Source organism: Chlamydotis macqueenii, chromosome 5 (assembly GCF_036417535.1).
Source record: "Chlamydotis macqueenii isolate bChlMac1 chromosome 5, bChlMac1.mat, whole genome shotgun sequence".
Taxonomy (NCBI): Eukaryota; Metazoa; Chordata; class Aves; order Otidiformes; family Otididae; genus Chlamydotis; species Chlamydotis macqueenii.
This window is the reverse complement of record NC_141560.1, coordinates 5,522,429-5,543,458: the sequence shown is the minus strand read 5'-3', so window position 1 is coordinate 5,543,458 and position 21,030 is coordinate 5,522,429. Positions and strand designations below refer to the sequence as shown.

The 21,030-nt window shown below is 45.4% G+C and overlaps 1 protein-coding gene and 1 long non-coding RNA gene across 4 annotated transcripts in view; one reads left to right on the top strand and one right to left on the bottom strand.

Annotated features, from left to right (window-relative positions):
- Positions 1-21,030, top strand: part of LOC147600436 (uncharacterized) — a 759,986-nt gene that overhangs the window by 483,123 nt on the left and 255,833 nt on the right. The gene's annotated exons all lie outside the window — the stretch shown is intronic.
- Positions 15,562-21,030, bottom strand: part of KIAA0586 (KIAA0586 ortholog) — a 76,095-nt gene continuing 70,626 nt past the window's right edge. For all 3 annotated transcript variants that reach the window (XM_086747982.1, XM_086747983.1, XM_086747984.1), the window contains 2 exons: positions 20,775-20,840; positions 15,562-15,926 (listed from right to left, as the gene is read on the bottom strand). In XM_086747982.1, coding sequence (XP_086604108.1) covers positions 15,781-15,926; positions 20,775-20,840 — 212 coding nt within the window. In that variant the 3' untranslated portion in view covers positions 15,562-15,780. The remainder of the gene's footprint in view (positions 15,927-20,774; positions 20,841-21,030) is intronic.

Genomic DNA, 21,030 nt, shown 5'->3' with positions numbered 1-21,030 from the left:
CAGCCCTGCAGCCCCTTCACCCACTGCAAGCTCTCGCCCTCATCAATGCCCCTCCTTGTCTGGCTGCCGAGAGCAGGCAATGCTGTGTCACGCAGAAAAGCAAGGCAGGGCAGTAGCCCCCAAGAAAAAAAAAATACCAAGAAAATAATCAAACCGCTTGTTTCCAACCCATGCAGGATGCGGTTTTGAAGAGCTTCAGTGCATTTCTCCATGGCCTTAAGCCTGCCCAGAGGATGCTTCCCAGCACCCAGCATCTCTGCTGAGGCCCTTTGCCAAAGGCCAAAAAAAAAAAAAAGGGCGAGGGGGTTAGAGGTGCTCACAGCTTTGTTATGGTTACTACAGGCAACTTCGGCTCCATCATTGCAGCTCAGTTCTGCAGCTCTTCAGGCTTTCTTCAATCAGTTGCATCAAAACTTGCGGTTCGTATTGCATCCTGAAACAGCGAGGTGCAGCCCAGCTGATTGCTGTCTCGCTTTCTGGGCTGGTGTGGGAGTGTAGGAGGGAGCAGCGAGAGGAGACAGGCGCTCTCTGTGAGCAGGAGGTGAGATTTATGTGAACAGTTGTGGGAGGGAGGAGAGAGAGGGCTTTGGGGCTCAAGAAAATCTGCAACTGTTTTTTTTTCCACAGCCGGCTTCCTTGCCGGTGGTGCTGTTTCGCGGGCAGCTGGGTGCCGGTAGCTCCACCAAACTCATCAGTCTCCTGCCACAGCCACGCAGAGGCTTTGCGGGAGGTTCCCGGGCACCGGAAAAACGCAACAGGCTGCAGGAAAGCGAGGTGGCAGCAAGAATGGGCATGAGCTTGGCCAGGCAGACAGGCAGGTGGGGAAATGGGAGAAAAACAAAGAGAAGAACAACTTGTGCTGCCACATCCCCAGCTGCAGATCAGTTCTTTTTTTTTTTTTTCCCCTCTTAATTTTCTTAGCTGACTTCAATATCCCTCTCTTTTCTCAGCAGTCTGACTCATTTTTGCCCCCCAGGAGAGGGATGGACTGCCATTTCGGCAGCTGCCTGCAGGCAGACTGATTGCAATATATAACACGTATTTATGTAAGAATTTATACGTATATCTAGATATAGGTGGTGCCCTGAGACTCCCTAAGATGTGGGTATCCAAGGGCATGGTCCCACATCACCCCCCCACACACCTCAAACGTCTCCCTTCCTTGCCTCAAATTGGAAGGCATTTCAAAGTCAGGTTTAAGGTCTTCAATTGCTCCGCTGCCTCGGAAGGTTTCCCCACTTGCTGGAAGCGGGATCTCCACTGTGGCACCGCAGCCTCAGTATTCGCAAGCCTCGCTCACCCTGACAGAGGATTTTGGTACAAGCGTTTTAGTGCGAACAACGTGGCAACTCTCTCTCACGAGACCCCCCCCTGCAGCACTGTGTCCAGCTCTGGAGCCCCCAGCATAAGAAGGACATGGACCAGTTGGAGAAGGTCCAGAGGAGGCCACGAAGATGATGAGAGGGCTGGAGCACCTCTCCTGTGAGGCCAGGCTGAGAGAGTTGGGGCTGTTCTGCCTGGAGAAGAGATGGCTCCGGGGAGACCTTACAGCAGCCTTCCAGTGCCTAAAGGGGGCTGCAGGAAAGATGGGGAGAAACTCTTCAGTAGGGGCTTTTGTAATAAAACAAGGTGTAATGGTTTCAAAATAGAGGGAGGTAGATTCAGACTGGATATAAGGAAAATATTATTTACAGTGAGGGTGGTGGAACCCTGGCCCAGGTTGCCCAGAGAGGTGGTGGATGCCCCATCCCTGGAAACATTCCAGGCCAGGTTGGCTGGGGCTCTGAGCAACCTGATCTGGTTGGAGATGTCCCTGCTTCTTGCAGGGGGGTTGGACTGGGTGGCCTTGAAAGGTCCTTTCCAACCCAAACCATTCCGTGATTCTATGAGCCACTTCATGTCATCAAAAATATGACTGTACTTAGTCCCTGTATCTAGCACAGCATCAAGGAGCAACTTTCCCCACTGACACTTCACTTTCCCAGCACAACCATCCACTGATTTCTTGAGCTAAAGGGGATTTTTGTACTTCTTTAAGACTTTTTTTTTGTCCTCAGCAAAGCACTGCTCAGGGCTCTCCACTGGGGAATAGCCAGTTCCCATGAGCTGAGATAGTTCATTCCCATGTGCTGAAATTGCTTCTCTCCAAAACATTTTTAAAAGTTTTGGCTGGTGTACGGCAAATGTCCTCAACCCTCTCTTGGGGTAGGTCCCTTGGAAAGCAATTTCTGGCAAGTTTTGGTTTTTAATTAGAATGTGGCTGCATAAAAAGTTATAAAGAGCTTGCTGTTAAACTATACTTTTTACAGCTGCGCCATGGGGAAAAAGTCCTTGCTTTAAAGCACGGGGAAGAATCAAGTGAGTAAGAAACGGGAGAGCTTCCCTGGTGCTCTCCTGATGAACTCAGAGCAGCTGGGCCTGGGGGAAATGCCAAAACAGGCAGCTCAGCTCTATCGCTCTTGCCTTCACCCACCCTAAAACTTCACTGTGCCGCTGCCACGGCACACAGCCCCCACCTTCCCTCCTGCAAAGGATCTGCTGCACGTTGACTTCCACTCAAGGATGGTTTCAGAAGGTTTGATTTAGCAACAGGCGCAGGCACACGACCTCTGGTTGTGTACCCAACGGTTTCTCTTTCTCTTTCCAGCCCACATTTGCCAAGAGCAAATTGAAGAGTTACGAAAAAAACTAATGGAAATTGTTTATTCCCATTCTGCAAAGAATCTGGGGCGGGTTCAGGGACCTCCATGTAGGTATGGCTGCGCTGCCGCTGATACCGGCCTGCCTGAAGCTAGGCTTTGCCAGAAGTTAACCCCTGCTGAAAGCTTCAGAGGAGCAGCCCAAGTGCATTTTTCCATTGCTGGTCATGGATGCGCCATCGGAGGTTCTGTGAAATTCCTCCCAGCATTTTTCTTTTCTTTTTTTTTATAGCCTCATAACTCTTTAAAACCATTTATTTTGGAGGAGCAGGGGTTTCTTTGTTCAGAAGCGAGGAGTGGATTGGCAGAGGACAAGGCGAGGACAACCCCTTTCAAACGACTCCCCGTGAACCAAGCAAAGTGCCTGGATCTACAGGACAAAGAAACACAGCAAATACGATTTATACAGCAGCTCACACGTTTAACAAAAGGCAGTCCAGCAGTTTCCCTTCACCCTGAAGGTGGGAAATCAGCTTGGACACATTCACCCCCTTCCCAACTTGTTGGCATACCTCGAGGAAAATGTGATATTCCCGTGTTTCACGGGAGCAGCGTAACATGACAGAGAGACCTAGCAATCAAAGACCAGCACAAAAGCAATAAATACCATTCACAGCGCTGAGCCAATTAGCGAAACGACAAAACCAATTCAGCCTTGGGTTTTCACTCAAAGGTAGCAATGCCTCTGCTGCAGCCTGGGAAGGTCGCAGGCTTTGGCAGGTCTCTAAATTCACCTCCTGTAAACTCAGTAGAAAGATGAAAAATACATTCCTGCTCCTGCCAAAGCTCATGAGAAGCTGCGAAGTGGCTAAAAGAGGAGTCTGCAGGCAGATTAATGCAGGGATTGACAAAATAGCCAGAGCAGCCAAATGAACTCAGCTGGACATGTGAGCGGATCGATACGGATACGTGAGCAGCCCCCAGCCCGGCCGGTTAGCGAGAGCTTTAGAAACGACGGACTGCCTGGGTCCAAAGCAGCACCTAGAAAATGCAGCCAGAAAATGGGGCTGGAATCAAGTCTGACCTTATCTTCTTGCTGTGTGAGGAAGAATCTGACACAAAAATCAAAGCACTCAAATCACCCTGGTACTTGGAGGGCGCTTGCATGGCGGACAGCGGAGAGAGCATCACAATATCCTGCAAAAGACATACACAAAACATGAACAGCGGGTTTTGTGCCAGTAGCTCTCACCTCAGCTGGAGGGATGTCTTCCAAGCTGAGAATTTACTTCAGTTGACAGGGAAGTCAGCATCTGATGCTCCAAGCAGCAGCTCTTTTTTTGCCTTTATTAACCTGTAACGAAATAAAAGGTTTTAAATCAGTTTTTACGTGAAGCTCCTGTATCAGTGCTTTTTGGCTGCAGGAGCCACAGCTCTTCTGAAATCCTCTTCACAAAACAAAGGCACCAGGAACAGGCTCTGCTGCTGCATGAAGCTCCCCTACTCCAGAATCTCGTGAGAAATGAGCAGTAAAACGGGCTGAGCTAGACACCTGGCCTTGCAAGAGCCAGTATTCATCGCTCCACAGGTATCCGGGTGGCAGGCAACGGTGACATCGCGCTGGCTTCAGCGCTCCATAAAGCACAGTCTGCAGGAGATCCCTAATTCTCTGGCCAGCGAAGAAGAATGGGGGCACATCTGGGAAGAAGGGGCACATCTGGGGACCTCTCCTTCTGGTCCTCTGACTCTTTCCACATCCAGTTGTCCTCTCACCAGCAGCAGGGAAATGAGCAGGACGTCGTGGCTGCCTCACCTTTCCCACGCTGGCTCTGCCAGGCTGCGAGCGTCAGCAGCCGCCTGCCCGTCCTTGGCCTCTCCTGGCTGAAATCGATAGAGCGGCTTCGCTTTTCAACTCCCCCTCTTACATTCAGAAACTCTGGACCACACCCCAGCCAAGAGCTGGCGTCATCCCCAGATAGCCATCAGCTCCCGGAGCCGCAGTACCTCTCGACGGGATGCCAGCATACCGGCGGCTCATCCGGGAGCTGCTCCACCAACCTGATCCGTCACACCACTGATATCTTCGACCAGGAGCTCTGAAATTTAAATTTTTTTTTTTTTTTTTAAAGCTGTTTTCAAATGGAGTCCCACCGGGGCTGAGAGCCAGGCTGGCCGCTAGCCCTGCCACACAGGGTGATACACGGCAGCACGGACTTGCACAGCCCCGGCCCGGGAAGCTACGGCAGAGCTGTGGGTGCACTGGACAGGCAAGGAGATGGTTTGCTCCATCCTCTGGCAAAGCATAAGCCCAGGGATTTTCAAGCATCCCCCATTACCTTTGGTGATGCAGGGAAGGATCAGACGATGTCAGCAAGGAGAAGGGAGCAGGAGGTCCTTTCGCAGCCATTTCTCAGCTCGGCTGGAGCAGTCGGTGGTGGGGCTGTGGCACGTTCATCGTCTGGACATCACCCGTGAGGGGAGCACAGGGAATGGAGCACACCTCCCTCCTTGTTCCCCCGTGCAGAGCACTCCCACTTGCTGCTGCCATCCGGAACAAATCCCTCAGCCGGGACAGCAGCAGAGGATGGGGAGCAGCAGGAGAAATTATTTTATTTCATCTCCACTGCAAGCATCAGGAATCTGTGTGTAAACTGGCTTTGCAGCAACACCACCTCTAAAGAAGGATTTCCTGGCTTTCTGTTAAATAACAGTCTTAATGTAAGCAGTTTAAAATCTGTCTATTTCTAATTAAACAACCCAAATTCCCAATTTCTGCATACGCTTGCTGCCCGGAGACGCAGCACATACTACTTCTGCGCCTACCGGCATGCGGCCTGAGAGCTGAAATGCCGTACCCATCAGCTGGGTGAGGGAGGAAGAGTTATCAGCTTAAAGATCAGCAAGATTTAAGAACTGGTAGAGGATTTAGCACAGCGTTGCTTGCACTCATCTGCTTTACGTACTCAGCTGGCATTTACTCGGAGTCGTTACTATTTGGGCTGTGAGGAGGAAGTACGTGGAGTCCTTCTACATTTCTCATTCAGTGAAACATCTGAGCCTATGCCTAAATTTACCCAAGAGAAGAGTCTCACAGAGCTAATAGCTTAAATGTTGGCATGTGTTTTAAATATCTTGTGAAACTGAGGCTTGGGCGCAGTAATCTAAAATACTTCCACATTTCTAAGCTCGTCCTGGGCCCCGCTCCTTTTAGAGCTTCCGTCAAGTTGCTCAGAACCTTCGCACATTAATATTTTCCATTTTGTGCGGATACTGTGTCAGTTTTACTAGCAGCAAGCCCAAAAATTCAAATACTCCCAGGGACAAAGTCACGGAAAAGCAGCATTCGATCAGGTACTTGGGCTGCACCAGAAATGCCTGCATTACCTTTATTCTGTTTATTCCTTGCTGTAAGAGTTCAGCTTTGCCCCCATTAAAGTATCCAATTTCTGAGCACTGTTTTCTTCAGATATTTCATTTGCCGTGCAAAAGTTCAGTATCACAGCCGAAAATTCGCATTACACCGAACACCTTTTGGAAAAAAAAACCCCACAAAACAACATTTTCCCTGACAAAAGTACCTAGCAAGACACAGAAATAGCTATAAAAATAACAGAGACAGCGATGTAAACCGGATAAATAACAGATAAAGGCTGTGCTGCATCCATCTAATTTTGTGCTGTGCTTCTGGTGGTGGCTGCCAATGGATGCCCACAGCACAGGAAAAATAAAATCTGTGACAACAGTCTCACATTTGCCAAAAATGCTCTGAATTTCCAGCTAATTACCTTGTGTGATACTGGCCTTCTAAGCCACCTCGCAGCCTATGAAACGCTCTTCCAGACAGGAACTGGGAAGGAACATTTTAATGCCAGTAAAGGCTTTGCAAGAGAACTGTGCTTCCCCGCGACGCAGCACCCTGCTTAGAAACCCAGATCGTTTTTTTTTTTGCTCTGCTTCTGTTTAAGAGCAGCATTCCCAGGCTGCGTTTCCAAGAGGGTTTTGGTTTTACAGCTGTCATGACAGTAATTTTCTCAGCTTTGCGAGGTTCCCTCATATCCTGTTCGAACCGGCTTATCTCAGTTTAGAAGTGATGTTCCTACATGGCATTCTTCAGGAACAGATGTTCCAGCTGATCCTGCAATTGCAGCGCTCAACGTTACTCCACGGCCCCATTTTGAAACAATTAGCCTGTCACTGTTGAAAGAAACCTAATGGTTGGCTACTTGTGCACTTTTGAAACAACAACAACAAAAAAAAAATCAGAAGTCAGCTATGATTTATACTTTTTCCAAGTGTGCTAAGATGCTCTAAATTTACAGTTCATCAACTGTACTGGTTCAGCTGCTGGTCCCAAGATTTGTTACCTGGAGAAACAAATCTCCGGGCAAAGCTGCTGGCAAAGAGCATCCCCAGCCCCACAAGTGACCAAAAAAAAAAAAAAAAAAGTAATGAGAATCTTTATTCACAGAAATTAGAAGCTAATGAATTAGTGAGAAGTGTTTAGAGCAGCGGCATCTGCAGCTTTTGGACTACAGACTGCTGTCAACACACAAAATTTATTGTGAATACGGGGCAGTCCAATTACTAAGGCTTTAATGAAGGATGCTCTGGAGGAGATTGCAAACACCCAGCTGAGGGCCATGGACCAGGGTTGTGACTCCAGCCATCTGCAGACACCAGCTTGGGAACCGCCCGTGCAGGGCTCTAACGCAGACCCAGTAAATCACCAGGTGAGGTGCGTGGCTGTCGGGCCATAAAAGCCAATGGAGCTACATGCAGATTATACCAGCTAAGAATTTGATCTCTTATATTAAGCAGCAATAATGCCTACAAAAAAGGAACTTGCAGGCTGCTGTAATAAAATTATCTCCCTTTGATCTCACTGAGATTCCTCCAGCCTAGTTCCACTCAGAGAAATTGATCCCACAGTCATACAAATCCAGACCAAAACGAGCGAGCGCTCAGTACAGAGCCCATCTGCTGCCAACACACATCTCCTACTTGTCCCTATCTGCTTTCCACCTTCTTTGATACGATTTATAACCCTGCTTCTTGTCCTCTCCCTTTTTCCCTACATCTCCCTTTCTCTTCGCGGTGCATGCATCCGGCGATGCAGGCGGTTGAGCAAAGCCCGAGCTGGCAGCCCCGTGGCTGACGTGACCTGGCCAGCCCGGGGTGCAGCAACAACAGAGTTTCCAGCATGGAGCAGCTGCCAGGCCACGTGTCCCCGCTGACAGGCAGCCTGGCAAGGACAGGTCCAGGCTGCCAGGACCAGGTTGAGCAGGAACAGCATCTCCAGGAGCAGGCTGAGAGCCCAGGCAGGAACAGCATCTCCAGTAACAGCTCAATAGCGGCAGACGGAGATAGGAGATGAGCTGAGGGTCAGGAGAGGGCTTGCAACCACCACGAGCTTCAATTAACTGAAAACAGCAGAGGCTGCCTGAAATAAAGCTCCTTCTCATATCAGCCAACACTCAAGGCAACTGCATTTTTGACCATCAAAGCAAAACCGAAAAGCTTTGCTCTCTGCAATTGCTCACAGACCTTAGCTGGGAAGTAATCCCTCCACTCGAAATTTTACTGAGAGAAATGCTTTCTCAGGCTCCTGGGAGGACCACACAGCAAAGTCGTGCCAGAGACATTCCCAGGTATTTTACATGCACATCAGATGCAAAACTTTTTTCATACGCACATTTTACTCTCAAGCAGACAGCTCTTAAAATAGGAGTCACTGAATGGAGCGGAACAGTCAAACGCTTGCAGGGACCCATCCAGGTCATTGCTAACTCCAAATGCACATTTAGCAGCCAAGGCTCCTCAAAGAAAGGTTAGAAGATGAGGTCTGCTCACTTGGAGGCTCTCAGGCCAACGGTGGTACTGGTAAGTGACCCTTGGGGTGGGTACATCTCTACCACCCCCCGATCCCTGCCATCCAGGGTTGCTGAAGGGAAAGACCCACCTTACCCCAAAGGAGGTGGCTCCAAGAACGGAGATATACTCATATACTACAGGATCCGTTCCAAAAACCATATGGAGGTGCAGAGGGCTAGCAGAGATGTGGACAACTTCATTGCCCAGCAAACTGAATCCCACCCTCAGCAGAGACATGGCAACAGGACCTCTGTATAGGCTGACCTTTTGCATACCCAGAAATAGTTGTTTTGTAACGAAAGGCAAAGCATGGACCCAGCACTCACCCCCCCGGGAGTATTCCTACAAGGTTCACCACGGATTAAAGTGATTTTGGCTCCCCATCACCCCCCTAGACTGGCCTTTCTGCCTCTGGGTTCTTGCACATACCCGGAATACATCTCTCCGGGACTGAATTACCAGGGTTATAATTCTTGGCTACGTACTCTTAACTACAGCGAGGCACTGGCAGAGCTCAGCGCACTAATTCACCTCCATGTAAACAAGATTATTTTAAATGAACTCCAGATGAGGTTTAACTGTAAAAACATCTCCAGTTTTTGAAGCATTTTTAAAGCATTCAGCTCGGAGATGTTTTTGTTACGGCAAGAACTTACCCTTTCTTCAGTTTACAAAGAGTATTTTGAGAATTAATGATGTCCCAACAAAGCCCCAACTACAACACGATGCTTGAACAAAAGTCACAAGTCTGAAAATCAAGCTGCACCAGGATTTCACGGTTAGGATTTTCTCTCTCTTAGCCGGCGGTTCCTTTCCTTACAAGCAGGAATGCTTTCTGGTTTCAAAGCCAAGTTGAAGAAGAGACGTGAAAACAGTAAGAGGTATTCACTTGGCTGCATTTCTTTCAGCGTTTCTGGCGCAGGGTTCCCATCACAGCTCGCAAGGAGAAGTGGCAGAAGAACATTGTGTATACATTGTAATGGTTGTACTTTCTCTGAACAGACATGCTTCCAGGAGGCGGCAGATTAAAGAGCTGGTGTTACTTCAGACAGAGAAGAATAACATCTTGCTAGTTGTGTTTATTTGTAGGGACCCGTGATTTATGCTTTCCCATTTGTAGAGGGGTTGAGAGAAATGGATCACGTGGGCTCTGTTTAGATAATCCCTGAGGAAATTCAGACTACTTCAGACGGGGAGAGATAGGGTTTGTTCTCGCAGATGAGAGAGGCTGGGAAATGGCAGGGAGATGCGAAATTTCCTCAAGATCCTGGAATGAAGTTCAAGGTTCTCATTTTCTGAAAAGATTGAGTGTAGGTTGTGAGAATGAAGCAATTAAGATAACAACAAAAATAGTTCAGGTAGGCAGGGATGAGCAGTTCTCTGCTGGTATTTATTGGCCCACTGCAGAGAAAAAAAAAAGTTAATCCCTAAAGGATCTTTACCTGTCAAAACAGTACAACAGGAAGATGCAAAACTGTTCCTCCAAGCACAACAGAGGGATCTGTCAGCCCCCGCCCCCCACTCCTGGTCTTTGTTGTCCATAAGGATACCTCTTAGTGGTGTGGTCCCCATCTCATCCCTCTGCATGCTCCTGATTTTAGCAGGGCTTGCAGAAACCAGCCACTGTTGTCTCTATAAAGGTCTGTAAGAGCCTAAAGCAAACCACCGGCATCCCCTGCCCTGAACAACATCCTTATCCAAATTAGAGGAGGCAAGAGTGCGACTGCTTTAAAAAAGAAAGTACTTATTGCAAAGATGGCTTTAGTTTGATTGATCTCAGGAAAAGCAAAACAAAATCAGCAGTTCAACGTTTGGCATTGAAAGAAGCAACGGCACAGCAGCCCAAGCATGAGACGGGAAATCCTCCTCAGCCTTGAGCTTGCAAAGCTGACGGGCCAGAGGAACCCCGTACTCCACAGCACCTGGCTCCATGCTGCCTAGAAAGCTGCCTCAAACCATCGGCATTAACAGACCTAAGTGCTCTTTAAGCAGACGCTGGGTTTCACAGCAAGTACCAGTTTGATCCGTGGCTTGGTGCCCACTGCTTTGCCAGGGGTGCTGATGAAGGAAAGGCAGCAGGGAAGGAGCCGCGACTCCGCAGCATGGAAGGGAAGGCGGTATTCCTGTGACAGGTGCAGGATGCTGAACGCCCTTCTCTGAGGGCACGTCACGCAGGAAAGGTACAATTTCCAAGACTGTCAGAATAAAAAGAAGGGGAAAAAATGACAGGATGCCACTCACACAGCAAAATCCCCAGTCACTGCACGAAGCATCTCCCAGAACTTATTAAAAATAAGCTTGAAGTCATCATTTCAGTGGCAAGATCTTTAAACGGTGATCAAACAGTCGGCTGTCCAGGTGATAACAGGCTCTGAGGTGAGTACAACAGTAGATACACTAATGAACAGGCACCAGCCAGGGGAGAACTTTTCAGCTGGCAGTAAGAAATCAGTGTGCCGAGATGCTAGAGCAGGGAACGACCCCACCGTAACGACGGAAACGCGTCTCTGCGCAGTGAGCTCTGTCTGCAGCCCGATCAGGGCAAAATGAAATGTTAGCAGGGCTGGGCACTCCTGCCAGGAAAAGACAGAGCTGAGAGAGGGATTTCTGCATACACCTCTCAAGGCAGAGGACAAGAGCAAAAGGCAAAAGCGGGTTTTACCTTCTACCCAAAATATAAGAAAAGCTCTAGACATGGACACAGGATGGTGGGTTTGTATTCTTGCCATCACAGGAGCAGGGACAGAGCATTATTATGACCTCTGCTCAGCTGGCCACATCACCACAGTGAGATTTCAATTTATTTTTTTTTTCCTTTTTGAGATTTCTGGAAAAAGTTTCTGCTGCAGTTCTCTCACCTGGCTCAAGGACGGCACAGCTTCAAGATCTGGATAAATGATACAGCCACATTGGCAGGACCAAAGAAGCAAAATCACATTCAAGACCTGGAAGGCTGGGGGAGGCACCAACCCACAATCATCATCATGAATGTCTTAGAGACAACTTTTAAAGACATGTATCTAAATCAGGAGTGCAGCAGAAGAAGGGGAGGAAAAGAAATATTGAGAACTCCATAAGAACACGCCTGCCAAGCAGTACAAATATCACAGTGCTTATACAATAGCTTCCAGTCCCACACACAGAACACTGCTGGAGACCTGTAGAAAGGATGAACTTCTCATGTCGTGTCGATTCCGTAGGATGCAATCCTCTTGCCTTTCTGTCTTAAACTCTTGTGTCAGGTGTTAACAGTGAGCTGTTAAACAGCTGCAGGGTTCCAGCTCTTAAATGGCCACATTTCAGACTGGGATCCAGCAGACTTTTGCACATGTCTAACTTTAAACATCTGAGTCCTTAATTCAGGGGAGGAGGTTGGCACACACATCTTTACCCAGTCAGGACAGAAACGTTATCCTGTGGTGATTTATAAGCACCTTGGAAGGTTAGCAGATGTTTTTAGCAGCTAATTTTGACAACTTCCATCTCTGAGCTATGCCTAACAAAAAACTCACTTTATCCAATTTCCCACCATTCAGATAAGATTAAGCGCGCCCATGAAATTTTTCGCTTCCTATACTGAAAACCGAGATAACTCAGCTGAACAGGGGAAGGGTGATACCGGCATCAGACAAATTACCCACCAGCTTGTGGCTGGAGTCCTGTCCCAGGAGCCTGTGCCAGGAATTGCATGATATCCCTGTAGAGCCACCAATTCTCTTTATTGTTACCCTCACCTTACAGCATCTTCCTTTTTTTTTTTCTGCATGGAGGGGGAGACGAGGAAGAAAAACCACCCTGGATTTTGAGCACCTCATTTCTAAACTGCCAGATTTGACTTAACCAAAGTCAGAAAAAGATGCTCTGCAAATATAAACACTTCTGACATTTCAGTTTTGCACTTTCATATGCTGCAAGCCCAATCCATACAAATGGATTCGTTCTATACCCCCTTTCTAGCGCTTTCCTAATGTAAGACACAAGCAAGCTTCACCAGGCATTCAGTCGAACTGAAAAATAGCGCCAGGGTTTTGGTTTCCACACTCCAATCCTGAAATCCAATAACACCCCCTAACCTTGCCCCTCTCTGCTGCTCAGAGTTAACTGAAAAATATAGCTGTATAGAGGTGGGGTTTTAATACTTTTCCTGGATGGAATTCTATTTGATGCTGTTAAGCTTTGATGACATACCCCAATGACTTGCTTGGAAGAAATCCATTTAGCAAGCTTGCAAATCACGCTGTTCGGTTCTGTGAGCGCCCAGGAGAAATGTGCATTTTCAATCATAAAAGCTGCAGAAACAAAATGGAACTTGGAGACGCAGACAGATGAATTCCTTATCACGGCTTGGCTGTGTTCACGGAACATGTGCTTACCATTTCAAACTCCGGAAAACTATTTACAGGAATCTGAAATACAAGACTGAATCCAAAAGTAAGAAATAGATAAATTGCTAGAAGATACTTCCCCCCCCCATTTCAAAGGTAAAAATGGAGATTCTGATTAAAACCAAAGCGAAAAACTCCACCTTCCCCAACAGCCTTTAGCTTTTTGCTAGGAATATAAATACTTGTAATACGATCTATGCACGGGGTGCCAGATTTACAGAGGTCCCCTTACGTTTATGCGGCAGGATATTTCATTTTGGGGAAGTTCTGGGGAAGGAAAAGCAAATAGTTTGCACTTTCTTCACCTCGCCAAAATTCTCTTTGAATGGGAACAGCAGAGGTGGCAGTGAGGATGAACTATTAGCACATCCCACTGCCACAGCACAATCCCCACCAGCAGCAGCCCTTTGAAGCACTGTGCTGGGCACCCAGAAGCTTCCAAAAAGACCAATCAATCACATGAAGTTGGGAGAGAACATAACTCTATGGGGGATTTTCAAAACTGACTGAAAATGGTCTTCACTGGGCATTTTCTGACATATTTTCCTAAAAACATAGCTCATTTCTACAGGATTCAGTCCATGACAATGACAACAACTTTGATTTAAATGAATTTGTTCCCAAGAAGAGGGAAAAAAAAGAGAATTGGAGCAAAATGTGAGATGCTCAGCACTGCAGCCAGTAAAACCTGACACAGGTTTTATTTTCATGGTACGATGAGACGACAGCCTCTCCCCCTGGCCAGGACTATCTCATCCTTTCCTGTGCACTCTCCTTGCCTGTATATTCATCTGCTGGCTCCTGTCTCATCCTTAGTTTGTCAGCTGTCTGCATGTTCTCAGTTCGATTCCTGTACGTTGTTTAGCAGAACACAGTCCTGATCCAGCCCTCCAGCTCTGGGCGCAAGAACAGTACAGACCGTTTGCTATTTACACTGCAACAAAGGGATCCTAAATTATGTATTAGCATCCCAAAACACCTAGCAGGTTGACAGAGGACTTGAAACATAGTCTCATGAAGGTTTTCTCTTGCAGGAAAGCTTGTTTAAGAAGATCTTGCCCTCTCCACTGCATTTCCTTATCCTCTCAGTAGTTCTAGTGCAACCACTTGATGCTCTGCTGTAGCAACCTGCTGCAGGGTGAAAGGACATCTCCACCATCCCCAAAAAGGCTGCCGATGATGTCAATAGTCTGATTCATAGCAGTGCAGTTCCAGAGACAGCTGCATCAGCGCAACCTTGCAGATGCTCTCCTCTGCGGGTGGCTTGTCACCGTGTAAGAACAGAAGCGGCTTTACCGCTGGAGACAACGTTCATGGCATCCTGTGCTGCAAATCAGCTCCCAGTAACGCTGTCTCATTTGTACCTTTTCTTTTTTAAAAGTGATGTTGCATTTTGTCTGAGGCCTGTCATGCTTTTACCCCCCACCCAAATCCACTACTTACATGTCTGTCAAGACAGACTATAAATCTACTCTACGACACGCTGAAGAGACTCCCTGTAAAGTTGTATCCTCTTGATATTACCGACTTTGAAAGGCTGAAGCTCTTTCTTTTTCCATTTCCCCTTGCAGATTCTGCAGCAAATCAACTGAACCTTGTGGTCAATGAAATCAGCTAACACCAAGAGGAACATCTAATCTTTCTCTGTTATGGAAAGATGAAATCAGTGCAGGCTCCACAAAATAAGAGCAACGGGAACTGTTCACAGTTATGAGTATCTGCAACAACAAAGTGCCTCTCATTAAGTGACGCAGTGAAGCTCTGCAGATGAAGTTATATGCTCCAGTGTCACACCAAGGTACAAGCCAACCAAAAAGTATTTTTTCCTAGATTTTGAGACATATCTTCATGTTCCATGGCTTCAAAAGGGCCACAGTATCTCCTGTTTTCCACAAATATCCCATGAAAAGCTCAGACTGGATGACAAACAGAGCAAAAGCTGTGTTTGCTCTGCCTGGAGAAGAGCTCCTTTCCGAGCTTTCCTACTGAAACATATCTAATTCCTCTTTTTTTTTTTTATTTGGCTTGGATGCTGCTTGGGGGAGATGATCCTACCCTCCTCCCCAGCCACTGCTGGTTCAACCACATTGTCCCGATCGAGGCAATAAAAAATTGGGCAATCCCTGAGAGGGTGACTAGAGATTATTTGGCTTCTGAAAGCTGGAGACTGCAGCAACTAGCTTTGTCTCATGAGAAGGAGGAATTTACATTTAAAAATGTAAACAAATAACCTTACCCACACAATCTCTCATTCAGACATGTTTCAAGATGGGAAAAAAGTCTTTAGGGAAATATATATCAAAATTCTGACAAATACTTGCAATTCTAAAGAAAGAAATTCCTCCTAATAACAACAGAAACTCTAATGGTCTCCTTTTACATACAATTTTGAATTACTGATTTGTGATAGCTGTCTTCTAAGGATGAACAAGCTCTGAAGATACCTAGGAACACAATTTTCTTGCAAACTTTGGTTTCAAATATATTTTCCTCTGGCTCCACATTTCGACAGTAGTGACATTATATTGAGCCAAGCATTTTTTTCCATCAGTGAGGCAGACTTTCGCCATGGATTTTAACACCAATCACTTCCACATTCATCTGTACATCTGGTAAAGAGTTAAATTGCCTTCCCCTTTATTGACTTAAACTCACAACAATTCTGAAAGAATTATATTTTATTTGCTTAAAAATATTTGATATATTCACAAACAGGATCATTGCCTAAATTTATAATCATAAAAAAAATTATAAGAAAAACAGTAGAAAATAAACAGTTCTGAAAGACTGGTATTTTGATGAAACACCCAGACTATCACACTAGGCAGACAAATGTACCAATGACAAAATCTTCAGACAGTGATTGTCACAAAAAGCCGTAAGCTTTAGAACGTATCTGTCCCTGAAGTATCTGAATTGCCAGAGATACTACTCAGACTCTGTGTCTGGTTATCTGTGTTCATGGAAGGCAGCTTCACTGACACCTTTGCCGCAGGAACATGGGAGTTTAAATGTGGGACAGCATCCTCTCCTAAAAAAAAAAAAATAAATTAAAAAGCAGAACAAAACACATTATTTGCTGCCTGTGACAAACAAACTAAACTGTTCTAGAGTCATCTCTATATTGCATCACTTAATGGAAATACAAAGACACAGATGCTCTTACTGTCCACAGTTTTGAGGCATTTCCAAGGGTGCTGTTTTAGCCATCAGAGCTCTGTTTATCAGGTAGCAAAGGGATGAATTCCTGTGCACATGGAGACTGGGTTGTATTTACATACACACATACACCGTACCTACACACACACACGTGCACATCTGTAATCTCCAGGAGGCCCAGAATAATTTCAAATATGTGTACTGGTGTTTTCCAAAGAAATGAAATGAGATCTGCAGACGCTAACAGCATTTCCAAGTTCCGTTTATGTGTGTCCGTCGGTTTGCATCAAAACCTTAGAAAACATTCAGGTTGTTCAATGCCACATATATATGTACACACAATCACAAAAACCAAAGCAATCCAAGTTGAAGCCACTGGCTTCAAGTGCTAAGGAGAAAGACACCTATCAATGCTTTGAACCCCTCTTTCATAGAATCTTTAAGGTGGGAAGAGACCTCCAAGATCACCAAGTTCAACCATCAGCCTAACACCACCATATCCACTAAACCATATCCCAAAGTGCCACTAAACCATGTTCTGAAGTGGACACAAACGTGCTCAAAAAACGTGCTTCAGCTGCCCAAAACACAAGTGAGAAGTTGTTGTAGCTCTTCCCTATCTCCCAGCCCATTTCCCTGACTCATTAAGTGTCCTTCTTGCTACTCCTTTGTGGTTCATCTCCCTTCTTTCAGCCCCTGACAGACTCCAGAGAAAACGTACACAGCCTCCCCTCTGAGGATGTGGCTTGCAAGACTTTACAAGCCATGTTCATCATCCAGCAACCCTGAGATGGTACCTTGCCACTTGCCACTCTTGCGATCTGACCCTGCAAAATGTGGGACGTCCTGGGAGAGGGACAAGCCCCCGCACAGCCCAGACACCGCCGTACCAGCAGCCCCAGCGAGGGACGGGGACACATCCCACCAAGTTTCCAGCAGCATTAGCTGCTGAGCAGCTGTGAAAGATCACTGCAGTGCTGAAAAGTCCTCCTACTTGGGAACCACTGGAGGGGTAGAAAACAACCGGTAGCCAGATACCAGAGACGGGAAGGGAGAAGGGTCATGGGCAAGAGTTACGGCATCTAGGCAGAGGAAGGAGGCAAGATGAATAAATTTATGGAGCGGGGGGAGCAAGACATGACTCAGGCTACAGACACAGAATGAAGGAGGACAGGAGAAATGGCACTGGATGAATGGTACAACAGTCACAAAACTACAGAAAGAGCACTTTGAGATTTCCGTTGTCCTTGGGACATTTATTTTAAGTGCAGCAGCTACAAGCTAAATAAACATACAGGAGTCCGTGTACAACAGCAAAGGCTCTCTTGGAGTTTGTTCTTATTCCAATACGGTATAACAACTCTGTCTTCCTCTGTGATAGACTAGGTAATTAAAACACTGTTTTCCCAATAAAACCAAGAAGTTAGGCTTTCTTTCACCCCAGTTAATTACCTACTATGTCACTGTAGTAGTAATCTGCTTTCATCTGACTTGTAGCAAAGCACGCTTCAAATGGCTAATTAAAACAACAAAAACCCACTGCTAAAATAAAATTTCATCCAGTGTTTTTCATGCTAGAACAGCTGCCAACAGCTTAGGAAGTCAAACATGAACGAAGCCAAAAACAGTAAAGCCAGGACACGGAGCAACCTGTGCCAGCCAAAGTCTCCTGCCCCTCGGGAAAGGCAGGGCTCTGGAGAGGCAGCCAGTGCACAGGAGCAATTTTTGCGTCCCCAGGGAATCAATGTGTCACCTGCCCGCCACAGCCGCTTACGCACTTCACCAGAAGCAATGTCCATAGTTCCACTAGACTGTTCTCACCAGCTGGCCAGCTTTCGTCACCCCCAGCCCAAATCCTTCTACAAAGCACAGCTGCCAAAGTTTGGGTTGGCACGGGTCTGACCAAACCTAACATGAGCAGTAAGACATGAGAAATCTTGCATCGTCTGAATAGGATTATTTATGGTAACACATATGGCAACACCACAAACACGTGAAAGCAACTACGTGTTTTGTTTTTCCATAAGTACTTTCATGAACATAGTCTACAGCCACGTTTGTGTGATAAAAATAAGTTATTTAGAAGGGGAACTGATGAAAAGCAAGGCGTTTATTTGAGTAGACACGAAGCTGACACACAGTAAAGACATGGCTGTGTAATGCCTGAAGAAACTTTGTAAATCATCCTAGATGCTAAAGCAACGCTCCAGCACTACGTGTAGTTTGATGCTTTCAAAGCTTGACTTAGTTAATAATTTCCACAGCCATGTCACATTCCATGATGTCACTGTTTCAACAGCTGTTTTCAGGTTTGTTAAAAAAAAAAAAAAAGAAAAAAATAAGAAATGGAGGTGAAAAAAGAAAGAATATTCCCTTCTCCCAAGGCTCTGTAGTAACGTCCCAAGTATTTGGTTCTGGGGTGCCAAAAGAAAATCTCCTATTAGCCTACATTCCTCCTAACACATACTCTAATACATTTTACAGACATAGTGTAGCTCAATTTTATGATAGACATAAAATGCTAAAAGGATAGAAAAATTGAAAGAATAGTTCCATCAACTTAAGAGAAATGTTACCAGGTCTTCAGTTATCTAAATATCTTTAAAGACAAGCTTAAAAATACCCAAAGTAAACATTTTCCTTTTTTTTAAATACAGAAATCTGAAATCTCTGACTTTGTTAGATGCACGCAGTAAATACAGAACCTGGATTTTCAGCATTTTACCTGTAAAAAAACTATGGATATCCTATTTCAGCTACATGGGAGATTCTGCTCCATGACTGTAACTTTCCCGGATAGAAAGCTGCTCATCCTGAAACTCTGCGTTGGCCCAAAGATACAACTACTAAGTTACTCCCACATGTGCTTTATCATTATCACCTTTTGCTTAATCAAACCTGGTGCATCGACAGTGCATAAGCCACGTTCATTATACACCTAGGGATGGGTATGTGAATAAATACACAAATACAGGCAGACAGGTTTAAATGTTCGTATTCCTGCTCACGTATACGTTATTTACTCATGTCTGTATCTGCCTTTTGCTGTACACCAGTGACAGTGCTTGTAGAGTCCCTGGCCACCTCCTTCTTCAACAGCGTGATACACCATTTTACTTCTTCCCCCCATCAGAGAACAGCTCATAACCAGTACTAAGATGTTTTCCTCTTAAACACTGAGCTCTTCACCACCATGAACATGCAAATTGCTACGGTGCTCATAATCTTTTGATATGCCATAAAAATGGGATGGAAAAATCCTCCATTTACAAAGCAGCGCAGGGCAGGAAGGCAGGTAATCTTCACGGCTTTTTTCCCTCTTTAGAGGCTCTGGAAGTACTCAGCCCAATTTTGTAATCATGTACTTAGATGTATTTATGAAAATTTTCCTTGTTAAAATCCAATAAATGGAACGTGTGACCTGAGGCGACCTCCAGTTCTCCAAATTCCTTGTCACAGTCTAACAGAATACATTCACATAAACTGTGAAAACTGACACTCCTAGTAAGTGTGTGAGGGTCCTTGACTGGTAGAAACTCAACTGTGACTGAAAACATCTTGGCGACCCGCTGACGGAAAAGGTCAAATTTCAGATTAGAGATTTTTCCCGTCCTTGGCAATCTATAACAAATCCATGTACAGTACTAAATTTCCAGATCTTTGTTTAACAGAAACATAAAAATTAATGGTGTGTCAACCATCCGTTGACCTGTGAAGGGAGTTTTTCTCTAAGAGGTACCATCACACACAGAGTATGCTATATACAAGTGTACCGTGAATGTATGCCAAATGGAAAAGGAATTAAACACTGGAGGGAGGCTTGGTTACCAACACCATATGGCAACAATAAGAACAAAGAAAAATGTTTAAATCTTTTAAATTTTTTCTATTTGGCAAAATAAAAAGACTAAACAAGTCTGACTTTTAAGCCAAATAAAAACCATGTGCTTTAAGTCCTTAAAGTCGGTGTCTATAGATTAAAAATAGAAGTTTTATTTCATGGATCTGGCGATAAACCAGACCCATATCTTCTCAGTGAAGAGAGTTATCCTCCGAGACAACGAATAGAGAATGAAGGCTCAGGACCCAGGTTATGGTTTCAGAAACCAGACCCATAACTACTGTAATTACCTGAATATTACTTCCTAAAATGTAAAAAACAACCATCACCCCCCAGCAACCTTCCCTCTACTCTCTAACCTAACAACCGAAGCAGCTAACATCTAGAGCAAGAATAAACATCCACGCATATGTAAAAACATCTCCAGAGCAGTGCTCTCTTTCCTTTAATAGCACGGGTTGATAGGAATGGCTTGTTTCTTCTTCTGCCAGATCCCAGCTGCTACACTTTGTTTATCACTGACTTCAAAGTTTAAAACACTGTCCTGTCCCAACAAATAACTTCCTCCAGATGGCATTATCTCAAGGGTTCAGAGCACAGGGATAGCACAGCACCTGCGGATCTGTAACTCAGCACCCTAAAATCTTAAATGAAAGCGCTTTTATTTATTTTTTTTTCCCCAGGTCATTCCCCAATTTTCCTTTTTCCCTACAAAAAAAAAAAAAGATTTACATCTAGGATATAGTTACAAAAACCGTTAGCAGGGACACAGAGTTGTCAGAAATTCTTTACAGTAATGACTGTAAACTAGAAGAATACCTACAAGCCCAAAGGTAACAGAACCACTATCAGGAGAAACACTTTATCTGCTCCTCTTACCTGGAAGTAAAGATGTGAGATATGTATTTGTGCCAACATGCGTCCAATCCATCTCTCCATGGATATCTGTAGGGTACCAAAGGAAAAAACAAAAAACAAACAAACAAAAAAACTCATTTGCATATGTGGTTGTACAGGCAAGTTACCAAGTAACCCAAGAAGCAGCTTTTTTGGCAAAATCAAAATCATTCCAGTCTTGCCGGGCTAACACATATACTGGTAAGAAACAGCCATATTTTGATGTAAGCAATTCTGA